This window comes from Mixophyes fleayi, chromosome 4 (assembly GCF_038048845.1).
Source record: "Mixophyes fleayi isolate aMixFle1 chromosome 4, aMixFle1.hap1, whole genome shotgun sequence".
NCBI lineage: Eukaryota > Metazoa > Chordata > Amphibia > Anura > Limnodynastidae > Mixophyes > Mixophyes fleayi.
The window spans coordinates 319,456,978-319,476,159 of record NC_134405.1 but is presented as its reverse complement, the minus strand read 5'-3'; the positions used below and the strand labels follow the sequence as shown (position 1 = coordinate 319,476,159).

Genomic DNA, 19,182 nt, shown 5'->3' with positions numbered 1-19,182 from the left:
TGCCCATTGTACAATTCTCAAAAGTTGCTAGGTAGGGTTACACAAACTGCTGCTCTAATGTAAATATGCCTTTTATTTCTGTACAGTTATTTGGCTAATAGGCTTTCTTGCCGTTGCATCTATATACATTGAGTCTCATCCTGCTTTAGCAGACATCCTGGAGCCACAACCGCATGGTGTCTGTAGGTGAGCTGAGGACTGGAGGGTGTGTCTATGTGTAGCCCCTGGTAAGTGAAGACCTAATTTCAGCTGGGTGTGTGGGCTAAGTGAATGCCCATCTGAAGACACACTACTGAGGGAAAAGGAGAGGTTTTGATAGACGCAGACACAGGGAGATGGGGCTTATTGTGCTTTCTTTGTGGACCTGGAAAAGCTGGAGGACATTGAACTCAGTCCCTAGCATGTATGTAGAGGAGTGAAGAGCAATGCTGAGCAGCCGAGACAAAGAAGCTGGTGTGGTATTGGAGTGTATAGTTCACAGTGTGGAGAACCCTCTGGTATTGAGATGATCAGCTGCCCAAGCTAGGAGGACAAAGTCACATACCCTGAGGAAAGCCACCTGGACAATGAGGTTATGTCTGTGAAGATCCCCTGCCAGCCAACTGATTAACCCAGAGGCAGCCTCACGTGTCAGCCTGGCACACTGGGTACCCTTAGGAGGTTCAAGATCACTGAACAATTGGATGGAAGCACAAATAGACCTTATTATAACCAATATACACTCTTTAATTACCCTTTGTATAAGGAACAAACAGCAGGGGGATCACCACACATTAAGCTTACAATAAACTCCTACAGTAAACATGCTAAATTCACTGAAATAATTGCAACGATTATCTGAATGCTGAGCCTCACATTCTGCTCCTCTATCAGCAAGGTAGGTACCTGATCCACTCTCTTTCTGCATTTAGAAGGTGCACAGAGAGACAAAGCCCACTGAGGCATGGGAGATCCAATTACTGGCACCATCCTAGACCAGACCCACAAGTAGCACTCCTCTTGGCTGGGTGAGGTCTCCTTTGTCTCCATTCCCTGCCGTATTGGGTACCTGCTTGTTGATGGGCTGTCATCTGGCCTCCCCATGTATTGCTCATAGCAGCAGGTACACTGGGGTGTTAGGCTCATGTTAGTCTAAGGGAACTCGGTATGGAGCAATAGGTACCCACGTGACAGAACAATGAGCATAATTGCATTAGTCTCTGGGCACCTTGAGCCAAAGTTTAAACCAGTATAGTCTTTTCTGAGCAAAACCTTTTCTGAACCAGCTGGTACAATATGGCAGACAATGTCCAGCAAACTCCTCGAGGTGCTACCAGTCATCTCAGTGCCTTGATGATTGCCTATGATGATAACTTCATTAGGGCACATGTTAGGTAATCTAGCGGTATCAGAAGAACCCAGCTGGTGATATTTAAGAATTGTAAATCACAACATATTAAACACATGTGGAACAATCCGCCAATACAGGGCAACACTGACGGTACTGGCGAGAGAGGATGTCCAATGGCCTTAATGTTTATTTTTCAACATGACTGGCACCCTGCTCTTGTCACAACATCACAACAACTAGGAACTTGTCTAGCACAGGTCAGTAGTACCACTAAAAACATCATCGACTACACTGACAGCAAATAGCGTATGAATCCACCTAGGTCCTGACCAGGAGAATGAAGAAAGCATATTATTGCATATGCATTTTCATAATATTAATATTAACAAAAGATTGTATAAAAATATACTTTTTATGGGGTCTAGGGGGTATACTTACTAAACTGCGGGTTTGAAAGAGTGGAGATGTTGCCTATAGCAACCAATCAGATTCTAGCTATCATTGTGTAGAATGTACTAAATAAATGACAGCTAGAATCTGATTGGTTGCTACAGACAACATCTCCACTTTTTTGAACCCACAGTTTAGTAAATATACCCCCAGGTTTCTATGAGTGTGGTGTGAACAGGTTAGGGAAGGTCGAAAAAAATATGACAGAAGCAGTTAAAGCGGTGGCAGTTCCCTAAGTTTGCTCATAGCTTGCACAGAAGGAAACCTATATCTAGCACATAGATTAACATGTGATAGGCACGATTAAACACAAAAACATTGAGGTTAGTGTCACTTTTAATAACTAGGAATTGGAGGGTTTGGGAGGGTTAGAGCAATTATAATCAATGCCCTGCTGAGACTTTTATATATTTTTCAGACCATCAAAGTCTGGGTACCAGCTAAGTTTCTTAAAATTCTGCAGCAACAAACTGAGGTTTATCTGATAGACTCAGGGCTAGATTTACTAAACTGCGGGTCTGAAAAAGTGGAGATGTTGCCTATAGCAACCAATCAGATTCTAGTTATCATTTATTTAGTACATTCTACAAATTGACAGCTAGAATCTGATTGGTTGCTATAGACAACATCTCCACTTTTTCAAACCTGCAGTTTAGTAAATATACCCCTCAGAGTTCGATTCCAAGAGACAGTGATCTTTGAGCCCCTAATATCCAAATATATTATTTGTCAGCACGCTTTTCACAATGTGGGCTCTGGAACCCTCCCTCTTCAATTAAGATATGGACAGATATTCAGATTGAAGAGGCAGCTGTCAGCAACGTGACTCTAACTACCCTCTTTATGATAAGCCCCAAAGCAGACCCCTACGTTGCAACTTTTGCCCAAAGTTAAATTCTTACTCTTGATCTGAGATTGTTACACATGACACTTTCAGATGATCATTAACTGAGTGAACATGGACGCTTTATGGAACAATCGAATGTTTGTCCCTGGAGTCTACTGGAATTGCCTAAAGGTCTAATCTCCAGACTGCACTGCTTGCTGACAGGCCCGGCGCTCCCATTAGGCAAGGTTAGGCACTTGCCTAGGGCGCCGGGCTCTGGAGAGCGCCTGGAGGGCGCCACAGAACTGGAAATTAATTTTAAAACTGTGCGGCGACCACTGACCATACCTGTCATGGCCGCCGCACAGCATTCAGATGTATTGGGAGGGGGGGGAAGAGGCTATTGCTCACCACCGCCGCCTCTCTGCTCCGTCTCTTCCCCTCCACTCACTAGTGTCAGTGAGTGGAGGGGAGGAGACGATGCAGAGAGGCGGCGGTGGTGAGACAAGGTAAGAAAAGACGGGGTGAGGGGGAGGAGGGCGCCGATTTCGCCTAGGGCGCCATGGACCCTAGCACCGGCCCTGCTTGCTGATCACACATAATCAGCGCACCAAAGACCCACATGAACTCAAATGAGAGGAGGACACAGGGGAATTTGTGGATCCAAAGAAATGGGAATTTGTCAGAGAAAATGTTATCATATAAGAGCTCCAACTCTGGAATGATCTAAAACATCTAATGTAAACAATCACAGAAGTACAACTCCCAACCTCTCTCTCTTACTCTTTACTCTCTTACCCACATTGGTACTAAGTGTCAGACAGCATTCCATTGGAAGCAAAGAGAACTGCGCTCCCTTCCCTCCATCATTAGTCGATTGGCATATTTATAGAATAGAACATACTACAAGCATATTGCACTATATGGACACACTACTATGAGACCCCTTTAACTATTTTGAATTACTGATTACACTCACTAAACTCCATCAACTGAGAAACTCCAAACTTCCAACTCTCCTCCATTCCTTTTTATTTCTCCCTAGTCCCCCTCAACCTCTTTCTAAACCTTTTACTCTATCCCCCTTTTTCCACTAAGAACCAGCTATACAGCCTACCTATATCTATATTAAAACATTTCACCTTCTTGTATCACCCACACATCATCTGAATTTAATATTGAGTTTGTACTAGAAGGATTAATGTCATGTGTAGGACAATTCTAATGTATATTTCCCTACGATGTACCCCCTCTCCCCTTATTCTGTTCCGTACCCTCTCAAGTTCAAATATTTTTTTTCAAAATACTCAATCAAAACTTTTGATTGAAAAAAATAATAAAATAAAAAGCTTCAATCACACAATAAGGCCACGGGTAATGAAGATAGTCCTGATGTCCACTCACTATCATGAGTAGCTTAAGACTTAAATTAAGCCAAACCTAATTGTTTCTTTGGAGAAATACATCATCATCATCATCATCATTTATTTATATAGCGCCAACATATTCCGTAGCGCTTTACAATTGGAGACAAACATAGTAAACTAATAAACAAACTGGGTAAAACAGACAAAGAGGTGAGAAGGCCGCTGCTTGCAGGCTAACAATCTATGGGACAATGGAAGTTTGATACATGAGGCTAAGGCTAAGTCTACATTTTGCATTTCGGCCCAGCCAGGCTGCAAAGGTAAAAGTGACTCATAAGCTAAATGATCCTGTCACACAACAATGTTGGTCAGGGGGTAGTTATCTTGTGTGGAAATTGTGTAACGGGTGGTAATAGGGTAAGGTAGTGAGGTTAAGATGGTGGGTGAGGAATATTAAAAGCTTGTCTGAAGAGGTAGGTTTCAGAGAACGCTTGAAAGTTTGTAGACCAGAGGAGAGTCTTATTTTTATTATTATTATTAATTTTTATTTATAGGGCGCCACATAGTATCCGTAGCGCCGTACAAGGACAAACAATGGCACAGTACAAGGTGAAACAGCACAGTACAAGTAACAGTAAGCACTATAACTCTGGGGGCTCAGGCACAGCATGAAAGAGAGGGAAGGAGTGGAAAAGTGAGTATAGGCAGGTAACTATGGCCCAAGAGGGTGGGCACGGATGACAGGTAGAGATTCACTGAGGGGAGAGGGAGAGAATTCCATAGAGTGGGTGCAGCCTGAAAAAAATACAGACACATTTTAATGCAATGGGGTAGTCCTAAAGTGGGAGTAGGTTCCACAGTGCGTGTATCTGTAAACCCGTTAAAGGCACACGTAATTCCAAGGCCTGGAAATGTGTTAGGCAGCCAAGTTGGTGCTCTTATATAAAGAAGCATTGTGGGTTTACAGTCCAATAATGACCTTTAGAGTATTCAGTAAAGGCTTGAAAAAATACAGTGTTTTATATGTTATTTTTTTCATTTAGCTGGAGATATAGATTATTCTATAGGATTTACAGACTTTCTATCATATAACAATGCCATACTCAAAATGAATCATTCTTTTCAGATAAGTTAATTATTATCTAAATAAAATACATCAATAAATTACAACAGTAGAGTAATACAACATAGATGACTCAGTATAAATAGAGAAACATTGTTGCAAAGTTACACATTAAATGAAAATGTAAAAGACATATTTTCAACATTATCAAACTTTTATGAATAGTATCCTCTTTATAACTAGTTGTCAGTTTACCCGAATTATGTGTACCTCTTTTTATGCCCAGACTAACTGGTTTGCAGCTTTATGAGGTTGCTTTTGGAATCACTTAGACAGACAACTGGCATAGAATAAGCATACTTTATTTTATATAAAAAATAAATGTATTTACAGACCACCTCAAAAATGCAATTAGTAAACAACCAAGGGGTTCACCACCCAAGAAAGCTTACTAGAGAACCCCATCCTAAAGGGGCTATAGTTAAATGATGGCCCAGTCACTCTGAAGCACTGCCTCACTCAACAAGTCACGCTGTTCACTCCTCTGCTAGCTGGGTAGGGAACAAGTCCTATATCCTCCTGCTTTTGGCAGGTACACAAAGGGAACAAGGTCCACAGAAACTTGAAGATCCACACCGACCCAGTACTGAACAAGTCCAACAGGAGCCGTAAACCCTACTCAGTCTGTCCATTAGTAGAATACACTTTGGATGCCTGAGTTCCACGTTTTAAGCCGGACCTGGTTTCCCCAGTGGTGTGGCCTCAATATGATTTCAGAAAAGGCCTCTCTAGTGGATCGGGTATCCGCTTATTAGAGGAAGGTCACTGAGCCTGACTTTATGCATCGATTTGCATACTGCTTATTTGCAACTGCTTACAGGGATAATGAAATATCTTCTATATTGAACCAGTCCTCCTGCATGCAGTTTTTTAGATAATATATTTTATCTCAACATATGAATATGTGCATATCTTGCAGTATGAAGAACGAAGCTTCACTACAGTTTTGAATCAGTATACACTGAATTATAATCTTTTCAGATGCTGTATGTCATATGTAAATAGTGAATTTTGAACTTTATTATGGTTGGTCTCCTTGACATATTGGGGATTTGTGCGACTGTCCTAAGTATTTTACTTCAGGAACCTATGTCACTTATGAAGGTTGCCTGCACACCTATGTGGTTTTAAGCTTTTACTTAAAAATATTTGTTTGAATACAAAAAAGATTCACCTAATACTACTTCCCTCATAGTGCTATCTATTTATATAAGTCCTTACATTATATTGCATTCTAAGGGGCAGATTTAATTAGCCACGTTGTTCTAAAGAGACAGCAGGAGGGGAGGGAGATGCTGTCGCAATGGAAGATGGGAAGAGTGGAGTGTGGAAGTTTGTTGGATGGGGGATGGAAGGGAGGGTGGGGGGTTGGAAGGTGGGGGGGTTTTACCTCCTGTTGTTGCTGTTAAGTTTCTGCTTTCTCTGCCCTGGCTTGGGCTGCAGTGTAGGTTCTGGCCTTCTGGAGGCAGTCCTTGTAGATGTGGCTGATCAGGCCACGGAGGTTACAGGATGTTTATCATGGGCAGTATTTGGTCTCATGTCCTGTTGCTCTGCAATTCCTGGAGGCTGAGACCTTGCAGCTTCTCCACACGTGGTCAGCTCCCCCCCCCACCCCCCAAGTTCCTGCAGTTTCTAGGCTGATCAGTGTAGTAGAGACGTCTAGCCTAACCTCCCAGAGAAAAGCTTTGTGGCAGGTATTGGAGCCCATCTGTTGCACTGTCAATTTTTCTTAGTTAGTCCATGATAGACCATTTGCCTGTCCAAAAGCTGTTGCCATCCAACATCTTCAAGGGGACCTTGATTATGGTGCAAAATTGGTTCAGTAAGGTAGCGATATCTTTGGGGATTCCTTATGGAGACTGACACTCTTCTCTCCTTTCTTTGGATGGGACAGTTACCCACAAATCAAGCATATGGGGACTCAGGTCTTGCTGTTTTCACTGCCCCCTAGTATCTTTTGCAGATCGCTATGGATGTGAAGGGGATGTAAAATATACCCTTAATATAGATTTGGATGCTGATGGTTTCAGTATTTGAAAAGCCCTGCTCAAGGACCATCTTCTTCTCAAAGGTCTCTGCCGTCATGTCTGGGACCGTTCCATTCACCTCTTTCAACTTCAGGATGACTATCTGTCACATCCACGGTTCCAGGGTGGGAGTTTTTTGGGGGGGACCCTGGCTGGGCTTCCCTTGTCCTGAGACTGGTACAATGGTGGGGGCAGAGGTTCCAGCCTCAGGGAGAGCCTTAGGTACTGGGTTCTCGCCTCCCTTCTTCCTAGGGGCAGGAACAGGAGTGAAGGCAGAAGCTGGAGCAGCGGGAGGCATCTTCTTGGATCTTTTTCTTGGAGCAGAAGGGGATGGAAAAATGATTTTGAGGAAGGTGGCGGAGCTATCAAATTTCTTCCCATTGTGCAGGGTTGAGCAGGGTCTTCTGCAAAGAGAAGAAGATCCTTCTGTTTTCTCCCGCAGAGCTTCTTCCTCGAAATCGAACATGATGCACCACAGTCTTAGCCGTTTCAACCTTCACCAATGTTAGTCTACAGGCCAGGGCCTGTCAGAGCCAGCATTACTACCATCGAGTGTTGGACCTGATAAGAACAGATACTAAGCTTGCCTAAGAAGCAGTCATTTATATCTATTTTGCCACATTGAGTGGTTGGTAGTATACAACTGTCACTTTCCAGTTAAGTCCAGAGCTGCTTAGTCACTGCCCGAAAGTTTATGGGAAGAGAGGCATTCTGAGCCCCTATATCAGATACGTCTCCATATTTTTTCTCTCTCTCTCTAAAATGTGGAAACTGTGTAGTTTAATGTGTGTTTTTAAATGTAAATGCTATTGATTTAATAACAGGGCTGATTGGGGTGGGGCTGGGGTATTTCTTTCATGCTTTCTAGGACATAAATAGTAACTATCTCTTTTCAAAACAGGACCCCAACATTCCAGGGTCCAGACAGCAACTGAGCTGAAGACATCGACAACAGCAGCAGCTGTTAGTTACAGCTGCAAGGACGGGTAGGAGAGAGCAGCATTAACAGTTATGTCCTGCTTTCTGCTGCTCTGTTAATGAAGGGCGACCCATGTGCACCAAAAAGTGGTTATTCAGTGGAGAAATCTACCTTCATATACAATTATTTCCTCCTCCCTTTATCATACAGAGCAAGACGAGTTTGGTCATTCATCCTCTGGCAGTGCCAATTGGGACAATTGGCTGGACAAAAATTTGCTAGCTCCTGGGAATATTGAATAACCTAGCAGCATCTAAAGAACCTTCCTGGCAACATTTAAAAACAAGTGAAACAGCATATAACAACACCATAGCCATACAATAATCATAGTCACATTGCCGGCTAAGAGGGGATGTCAGACGAGCTTTTAAACTTGCCCAGCACCCTACTCTCATCACACTAGGCTCTGTTCCAAATCCTCTATTATACATTTAAACTGAGTTCACAATTTTGATACACAAAGGACAAAAATTCACTCTTGACTTTTCCTTATCACCTGTGTGTGAATAGGGGTACATGCTTCAAACCTCCAGTTTCCTAGGTACAGACCCCTGACAAATGACAACTCCAGACTTTGCCTGTAGCATGTATTGATGGATTTGCATTAATGTATCCGGTGTGCCTTACCCAAGACCTTGCCCAATGCAGATTTCTCCTGGCAGAGATGCCTGGAGGCGTAAAATAGGGGGATCTGCTTTTCAGTAATGTTGGGATCTCGGCCATTAAATTTGACATATGAATGACAGTGCTGTTTCAATCTGACACTGCGAATCATAGCAAGTTTTACTGGCGGGCCACCTATTCGTATATCCCTATTTTGGCAAAGTACAAACAATTCAAATGTGCTATGAAAGTTAATCACCAGTGTGCTAGAAGAATTGATAAGTTATGGTGATACGCACTAATCAGAAGATAAAACCAGTAGGTCTATCTGTCTAAAAGCTGTATAATGCAGTAACTGACCCACATTACCATGACATTGATGATATGTAACCTGGAAAATGTGGCACCTTCTGTAATCGTCGAGCACACGCAAGTGGGGACTGCTGGGATGGATAGGGATGTGGCCTTGGTGGATCATAAGCCTGGACTAAAGCAGTGATGGGCAACAGGCGGCCCCTGAGCCTTCACCGGCGGCTCCCAGCTCCTTCCTCCCTTATTGTCAGAATTGTTTGTTATAGCTTTTAACACTTGTTTAAAATGCCTGCTGGTATGTTATTACAGATAGGTGTCTCTTTCTTTGATTAAATGTATTGTGTTAACTCATTACTGAGATTAATGGTAACGTGCGGCCCTTTTGAAGGTTAGAGGGCCGCACCATGAAATGGGGCTGCCCCTCAGTGGTCTAAAGTGTCTCAATATTTCAATTTACAGAAAAATCATAATTGGGCAGCACGGTGGCTCAGTGGTTAGCACTTCTGCCTCTCAGCGCAGGGGTCATGAGTTCGATTCCTGACCATGGCCTTATCTGTGTGGAGTTTGTATGTTCTCCCCATGTTTACGTGGGTTTCCTCCAGGTACTCTGGTTTCCTTTCACACTCCAAAAACATACTAGTAGGTTAATTGGATGCTATCAAAATTGACCCTCGTCTGTGTGTGTTAAGGAATTTAGATTGTAAGCTCCATTGGGGCAGGGACTGATGTGAGTGAGTTCTCTGTACAGCACTGTGGAATTAGTGTCGCTATATAAATAAATGGTGATGATGATGATGATATAATTTCATCAGCAGCTACTGATGGAATTATATCATCATCATCATCATCATCATGACATCGGAAGTATAGCTGTATACTGTCACTCATAAAGAGACTGCAGGAGGAAGCACTCAGTGATTAGTCTGTCACCATAAGCTTCCTTCTGTAGTCACTTGTCTTCCGTCTCCCACCACCGGCTTAAGAAAGGGAGAGAAGTTAAGAAACTCCTCTCTGTCGCCTCTAATATTGTGCCATCTGAAACACAATTCTCCCCTCTTCCTGGGTACAGTAGTGGTTGTACGATTGAATAAGCAAATATTTACTCATACTAAGTATACTTTAAAGAGTACCTATCACCAACCATTCAAAATCTATTGTGTATTTTTTATATAGAGCTGGTATTAATAGGGTTTTTTTTATGATATAAAGAAGTTTGTGTTGCATCTTATTGATTATCAATCGCTTATCCAAGTTCATCTCCAAAGACCCTGGAAATACATATTAATTAGGAGCGGGTGACTGATGTGCTCCAAGTGACCTGGAAACCGTGTCCTGTGTATGTGAAGTCAGGCACCTAACACGTTAGCTTCTGTGACCCGAAGAGAGGAAAGTGCTGGTTGCTTCGGGGTCTCTGCAACGTTCTAGAATCTGACACACAGCCGATGTCTACGGAGGAGGGCAGAATAGATGAGCCCAGAGACAACGCACAATTAACATGATATAGATCTAATAAAATAGACAAACTGCCACATATACGGAATAGGCACTAATACTACTCGAAGTGCCACCTTGGACTTTAGTGATGGATAGCTCTGTTACTACGCCGTCTAATTGTGTACTGGTTATGCAAATACTTTCAAGATGACGGCACATAGAGAGGGCTACTAAAATATTTATGTCAGCTTCTAAGTGTTGTTATTTATTTGTGTCTGTATATACTTTTTATTTGGCAATGTTTTAACTGAGGATCTGCTCAGCGCGTACAGCCTGATAACTTTATACTATAGCGAAAGGTCTTTAACAAATGTTGATTACAGTTTGTTTGTTTTTTAAATAATACAAACTCAGTGTTCTCCCCAGCAACTATTTCCCGGGTGCTCCACCCGGCTGTTTTTACTTCCCACCCGGATCTTGGAGCCCAACAGAGTCCTATTATGTTGGAATAAACCATTGTTTCTCCTATTAGAACATGCACTATCATAGTGCCGGATTAACCCTAGGGCTAACTGGGCTACAGCCCAGGGGCCTCGGCATCCAGGGGGCCCTTGAAAGTGCTCAGCAGCAGTATTGATCGGTCGGGGGCGGGGGCGCCCCCGGCGCGATCAGTGCTGCTGAGCACTTTCACTGCGGTCCTTCCCCGGCGCGCTGTAGTCACCTTACTGAGGAGATCTCGTGAGTCTCACTCTCACGAGATCTCCTCAGTAAGGAGACTACAGCGCGCCGGGGAAGGAGGAGAAGGAGGTAAGTGCCGGGGGGAGGGGGAGGGGTGCGGCTCGGATCACAAAGGGGAGGCCCTCACGGGGGGAATAAAGGCCCCCTTAGCCCAGGGGCCTCCATTCCCTTAATCCGGCCCTGGCACTAAGTGAGCACTACAGCCAGCAGTGTGTGTTAGACCACTGACCACCAGTCTGACCAGCCCTGGCAGGTGTGGGCAATAACCTCCAACATTTTTCATTATTATTGCAAAGTATAACAAATGCCCCAACAGGGGTGCTTCTTAATGCCACCCGGCTGGCAAAATGTTCTCATATATTTTACTGTTCTCCTATATACCTTGCATAGTGTTATAGGAGAACAGTAAAATATATGAGTTATGGGGTACAGAGGACATACATCTGCGGTACAGATGCAGTTGAATTTATTGCAGTTAACCGTGTATCATTACTATGGTTAGAGTAGAGAATTTGTACTATATTGGGGCAGAACGGTGGCTCACACCACTTGGGTCATGAGTTCAATTCCCGACCATGGCCTTATCTGTGTGAAGTTTCTATGTTCTCCCCGTGTTTGTATTGGTTTCCTCCGGGTGCTCCAGTGTCCTCCCACACTCCAAAAACATACAAGTAGGTTAATTGGCTGCTATCAAATTGACCCCAGTCTCTCTCTCTCTGTCTGTGTGTGTGCGTTAGGGAATTTAGACTGTAAGCTCCAATGGGGCAGGGACTGATGTGAGTGAGTTCTCTGTACAGCGCTGCGGAATTAGTGGTGCTATATAAATAAATGATGATGATGATGATGATGATATTGTGACATTTTTGCGATTAGTTAAGCTGAGCTTAACTTAAGATATTTGAATGAATTGCAAAACGTGCTGCTAAATTTACACTGCAATACACTCTACTCTATCTGTATTACTAGTCAAACCTATTTCCAATATAGCCCCTGCCACCGAAGACTGCAATATGAATGAATACAAATATGCAGAGGCGATTTCTTTGCACGTAATAAATGACACCAATGAGCTGATACTGGGAATATAACCATGCTGTGGAAGCCCTATTATATTAAATTTGCCCCGTGCAGCAGCCCTCTCCAGCCCATGGTGATCAGGTATGTAGTTACAGTAAATGGTATTAAGAAAACAGAATACTATTTATTTAAAGCATGATCTTTTTTTTATTTTATTTTTTTTAGACTAAACAAATGAGCCGCTGATTAAGCCAATCTTTTACTGGTCCTCTTGAAAGAAACGCCGCCAGCTTCTGATATCTGAAACAGAAAGAGGCATACTGAATAGGTTGCATATTAATTAAACAAAAAATGCATGTTACTTATATAACTTTATATAATATATATATTTATATATTTATATATTTATATAACTACTATCCCAGAATGTCCAGGATATTCTTGAACCAGGAGGAGACCTCACAAGAGTTGGCAATTCTCCCAGGAGAGTTTACCTGGTGAAAAGTGGGCTGGGCCATGATGTAATTTGTGTCATCAAGCCCCTCCCTCCCCAGCAAGCACCTAATGTGCTTGGCCACACCCATGACACTCTGGGTGAGCAGTGTTTGATAGTTGCTCCACCCACTTTTCATTGTGAACATACTAAAGCTCCGCCCACCTTATATTTTCCTACCTTGCGAATCTCTATACACCCTTTAAGATGCAGCCTATCACAGAATCTTTACACAGGATGCAACAATGTGAAAGGCTGATAGCTTTCCTTTCTATCACTAAAAAAGGATACATACACAATTAAACAAAGATGTGAGTATTAAAAAAATAATTTGATATAATGGAAATAAGATACTTTATTATATCTATTTATTTTTTTCTATTGCTTTAGCACACCACTGTTTTCACATTGAAGATTTACATATATGTCTGAATATCAGAAATGTGTTTTTTCTAATCAGATTTTAAGTTACTTCAATGAGAAAAATAGAATAATGTTCATTCTCACCTCCACCAGTTTTCCTCCTACAATTTCAGACGAGTGTTTGTATTTTCCGAAATCCACCACAATTTTCCCGCCATCGAACTGGACAGTTGCCTGTTTGAAAATACTTAGGAATAAGTCAATGCTAGTACGAAAATATGAGGAGATTATAGAGCATTAGCATTACGGAAACAATGGTCATTTCAGTGTTTATAGTTACAATTTCCAGGGGTAAGGGGACCAGGTATATAAAGCTGGTTGGTTAAGCAGGTATGTATGTGAAAGGAAAAAAAATACAGATTTTTTTTTAGCTTTACAAGAAATCTTTTTCATTTAGGTAGTGAACATGTAGCTTAAAAATTAAATATCACATTATATTTTTTTTCCTTTTCTGTTGATCCAAACTAAAGTCGATTATTAAAAATTTACTATGATAAATGTTGCTAGTAAGTTGAACCTTTTCATAAAATATGACATCTGCTGGCTGTGATGTAGTACTGCACACTATGAATTAAATTTCAATTTTACAGGAAACCTGTTTCTATCCAGCTGTTGCCAAACTACAAGCCCCAGCATGCCTTGCTACCTATGGTAAGGAATGCTGGGACTTGTAGTTCCACACCAGTTGGACAGTCAAATTTTGCCTTACTGCCTGATCAGTAAAGTTTCACAGCTGAAAATGTTGACTCCAGTAAAATTGTATTATATTTTTCCTTTAGCAAAGCCATTATACTTACTTTGAATTTTTTGCCACTCATGGACTCCATGTCAGACTCCTTCCCTACGGTGAAGTTGTTAGTAATGGTGTGTCCTGGGAAGATCTGGGACCAAGTGAAGTCATTGCCATTCTGGACTACCTCAGTGGTGAACTTGAAATCTTTGCCTTTTTGGATGGTTTCTGCTGGGATACCTGTCACAGAGAGAGTTGCAATTAATTATTGTAATTAATATTATTATTACTGCAATTCTAGCTATATATAATACATAGATCAACAGATGGTTCTCTGTATTTCATCTTACTCAAAGAGACATCTAGGGGTTTATTCAATAACTAGGTAAAAAGAGCAATGAGGTGCTGTTAGCTATAGCAACCAATCAGATATCAGATAATAACAGTTTTGAGTATTCAAATTAGAGCTAATATCTGATTGGCTGCTATGGGTTACAGAGTGTTCTACTTGCACCATTTTATGACATTATACTCATACTTGCCAACTCTCCCTGAATGTGAGGGAGACTCCCTGAAATAGGAGTGATCTCCCTCACTCCCTGAAGAGCCTGGCATTCTCCCTGATGCTGAGCCAGTACAAGACGTGGTTGGCTTCACCATCTGTGGCATGATGACACAGTTCAAAAATTGTGTCCTATGTCCATGTATTGATGCCTATGGAGGTGGCCATTTTCATGAAGACCAAGATTTAATCAAAGACTGACAGGTAAGACAACATGACTTCAGTAATGGAGACAGAAATGTAAAAGACACTTCAGTTTCTAGAGATTCATTAGCTGCTTTTCTTTGACGCATAGTTGCCTTATCTCCAGGAATGTCCCAGAGACTCCCGCATTTCTGACAGACTTCCAGGGCACGGTTCTCGCCCCTGCAATACATAAGTGGTGGTGGGGGGGGCTTAATGTCGCAAATATCACATTATCTTAGCCTCGCCCCCTGCAGTAATTGGCCAAAATTGTGACAATCACTTACGGGTGGGGCCAAAATGATGCAATTCATCAAGCCCCGCCCCTGCATGCCCACCTCCCCCGGGATCTCCCTGAAGCCAAAGAGTAAAAGTTGGCAAGTGTGATTATACTTTTGGGAGAAATGCAGCCTTACTCAGCCCTTCTTAGCGGTCTGTTTGACACCACAGTCTTTATGCTCCAGTCTGCAGCAGTCTCATATTATTACTCTTACAACATCTAGCACTCAATCTGTGACTTCCTGCATCCCTCCATTCCTCTCCTCACCTCCATGTCTTCACCACTGCGTACCCCCCAACATTTAGAATCCCCAAAGCGGGACAAAATAAGCCCCAACCCCTTTCCAACCAAACTCCGCCCACAAAAGGGCACATTTGGTCAAAACTGCACACACTTTCCTGTTAAGCCCCGTCCCTTTCACGGTTCGCGAATCGGGATTGCCTTCCAAAATCCGGACCATTGAGAGGTGTGCCACTGTCACATGCAGCCCTGTCCACCTCGGACATAATCACAGGTCTCTGCCTCCCCAATATCAGCACCCACATCTCCTGAAATATTCTGTACTGCTGTGTGCATTCTGGTTTTCTGATTGGCTAGAGGTTGTCCTAGCCATGCCTACTTAAAAAATGGTTAGGCACAAGATAGAGAGAATGAATGTAGTAGATGGCTGACCCTAGTCAAAAGCACCAAAAAAAAAGAGAGAATCTATTGGAATAATATATATATGATTGCACCATTCATCGTTTAACAGTGAGATGCAAAATGATTAAATTCCAAAACACATGTAGATATTTCAAGCACCGAATAAATAAATATATAACTAACTTATTTGTCTTACCAATGGTCTGCATGAAGGCTTCATAGTTCTCTTGGCTTTCCACTTCGTATTTTCCATTGAAACTCATGGCTGCTCAGCTAGAGATAAGGAGATAGAACAGGAGAGGTGCTTGAGAAGACAGATGTTACGATGAGCTAAATGTGGCTTTTTAAACAGTTTTACCATTCAGCCCCTCCCTATTTCAACTTTATTATCACCAATATACAAATTTCTGACGTTGTCCAGTTTGACCAATCCCAGGACGGCTATGTGGTGATTCACCAACATCAGTGTTATTGAACTACAGATCAGCACTGTGTTTATTGCCCTGGAATCCAGTTATCATTCAGTTATTCAGAAACAGAGGAAATGTTCTTGCTGGAGTAATTCTCAAGGCTACGTCTCCTCATATGAGTGATAACAAAATACTATTGTTGTAAACTTCATTCAATGGGACTATGTTCTAACCTTTTATTTTGTGCACCAAAGAAAACTAGTGATTAAGTGACTAAAACTAACATAAAAACCTTCCAATGATACCCCCTAAAGAGTGTTATCATAGGCACATGGTCCAACTACTAGCTTTTATTTATTGATGTGCTATTAATAATGCATATGAAAAATAAAATATATATTATATAAAATAGGGGAAGGAATACTGCCACAAATACACCAGAAACAAATATATACCTTGCCCGTGAGCAAGATAAAGTCCAAAATGTATTAAAGGAGCATTGTCCTGCAGGAAGTAGCCATTATAAGATAAGTAAATGTGACCATAAAGGGATTCCTATGGTCAGGAACATTACTCAGGTAGGTTGCTGCAATTAAATGATACTCAATTGGAATTAAGGGGCCTAATGTATGTTTAGAGATCATTCCCCACACCATTACACCACCATCACCAGCTGGCAGGGGCAGGCTGGGCTGGGGGACAGGGGGGCCTAATAGGCTGCTGAGTCAAGTCTTGCCACCCCGGGATAAAATATGCCAGCCCTTCCCTGCCAGCCGGCTTGTAAGAACTTGGGATTCTGTATCTACTGGGGAACCCTTAAGAAGATGTATAGATGCGATACAAAAGAGAGGTTGTCTCTCCAGAATGCACTGATTTCTTTGACACTGTAGGCAAAATGCTGAGGGTAGAGTTGAGTACACAAAGTGTGGCAGCTTGGTAACGTGCAAAGGCGTACACAGGGTTTGTAGGCACTGCCTGGGTAGCACGTAGCATGTAATGAGGAACACGGATTGAACAGCGCATAGCGTATAATTAGATATTTGGATGTGTTGGTACTGTTTGAACACCATGTAGCATGCAATAAAATACAAGGATGTATTAGCACTGGTTGAACAGCGCATAGCATGTAATGAGGTACACGGATGTTTTGGCACTATTTGACCAGCACGTAGTTTGCATTAAGGTACACGTATGTCTTGGCACTGTTTGAGCAGCGCATTGCGTGCAATAGACAAATGGTTACAATGGAGTATGTAGCAGAGACAATGTAGTACAGAGATAGACAGCAAGTGTAGTGGAGTACACATACACAGATGACAATAACTAGCAGGTAGCATTGGCGCAACCAAATACACTAACCCGGAGTCTACCATGTACACCGCAAAGGGATGTGGACTTCCCTTAGTGTGGACACAGGTCGCAGCCCAGTGTAGTTGGTTCCCTCCGTGAAAGCAGAGTACTGAGCAGATGGACGTGCCGGTATGGGTGTGCTGCTGTTGGGGAGAATGGACACAGGAGTTAAAGAAATACAAATAGCCGCTATACTTTCTAGTATAGTCCTGGAGTGGTAGTATCTATGTTGGACACAATTGATACTGAGGCACTGAGCAAGTTCTTATAGTGGCTGGTTGATTGGTGATTTCCCATATGTGTCATCAGTACTGGAGGTTAGTGGTAACACCTGAGAGACCTGTTATGTCATCTCTAGCTTGAGCCCAGTTGGCTTCTGGTAAGGATTCTAATTGGGAAGGCCAGAAACCAGTGGACTGCTGAGTGTTAGAGGTAGGCCAGTGATGTGTAAGACTGGTGGTACTGACACTGCACCATTAACACAAGTTCGCTCTCTCTGATAGGGATCTGAGCCCCAGTCTCCCTGCTCCAGAAGGCTCACCAGGTGAACAGATCGGGAATCGAACTCATGAACCAAGTGCTGTGAAGCAGAAGTGCTAGCCACTAAGCCTCCAAATAAGTTGAGGGAAGACAGCAGAATGGGATGTTCACTGTAGTCCATGTTGTCTTACATGCAAAATGTATTGCAAGTAAGACAAAGCAGGGAGCATTCTAGGGACCGCCATACAATACAGAGAGCTTTCTAGGGACCCATATACAATATAAAGAGCATCCTATTGACCACCATACAATAGAGAGAACATTATAGTGAGCTCCATACAATACAGTGTACATTCTAGTGACTGCCATACAATACAGTGTACATTCTAGTGGCCATCATACAATACAGAGTACATTCTAGTGACCACCACACAATACAGTGTGCATTCTAGTGATAGCCATACAGTACAGTGTACATTCTAGTGACCGCCATACAATATAGTGTACATTCTAGCGGCCATCATACAATACAGTGTACATTCTAGTGACCGCCATACAATATAGTGTACATTCTAGTGACCACCATACAATACAGTGTACATTCTAGTGACCACCATACAATACAGTGTACATTCTAGTGACCGCCATATAATACAGTGTACATTCTAGTGACCGCCATACAATACAGTGTACATTCTAGTGACCACCATACAATACAGTGTACATTCTAGGGACTGCCATACAATAGAAAGAGCATCCTAGAGACTGACATATAATAGAGAAAATATCCAAGTGACCACCATACAATATAGAGAGTATCCACTTGACCCCCAAAACTATACAGAGAGCGATCTAGTGATAGTCACATAATATGGAGAGCATCCTTGTGATTGTCACACAAAACAGAGAGCATTCTTGTGATCGCAATAAAATACAGAGCGTTCACCTGTGACAGAGCATTCTAGTTAACAGCTATATAATACAGAGAGCATCCTACCCTCCCCTTGACATTGGGGGCCTGATACTGAGTTAGGAGCAAAGCAAATAAAAATGAGCAAATTTGCATCTTGACAAAAACATGTTGCACCTCAGAAGGCGGGGAGCGGGGGTCAAATGTACAATATTTGGACAGATTTGGGGGTGGACGTATCATAGAGGAACTTTAAATTGCAGTGTAAAAATAAAGCTGTCAGGTATTTGTGTGCTATATGCAAAAGCATCCAGTATTTCCCTTCATGCTAAAACTGTACCCCTTGCAGTGCTTGTCCAGGAGCACGTTTACCCCTTGTTTTGTTTTGCACCTAACCCAGCATCAGGCCCTGTGCCTCCACCCCCTTCCTTGTCATACTTTATGCCTGTGTTCCCGGTATTGATGTCTTCAGACACTTTGTCCTTCCTGGACTGATTCTCCCCCATAATATGG

General features: G+C 42.4%; 1 protein-coding gene across 1 annotated transcript; it reads right to left on the bottom strand.

Moving 5' to 3' along the window:
• Positions 1 to 12,389: 12,389 nt before the first annotated feature.
• Positions 12,390 to 15,872, bottom strand: LOC142150189 (gastrotropin-like). The gene is made up of 4 exons (XM_075205392.1): positions 15,716 to 15,872; positions 13,920 to 14,092; positions 13,207 to 13,296; positions 12,390 to 12,506 (listed from the first exon to the last, which is right to left on the bottom strand). Exons 1-4 carry the CDS (start codon positions 15,780 to 15,782, stop codon positions 12,453 to 12,455), a joined length of 384 nt encoding a protein of 127 aa, XP_075061493.1. The 5' UTR covers positions 15,783 to 15,872; the 3' UTR covers positions 12,390 to 12,452.
• Positions 15,873 to 19,182: the final 3,310 nt, after the last annotated feature.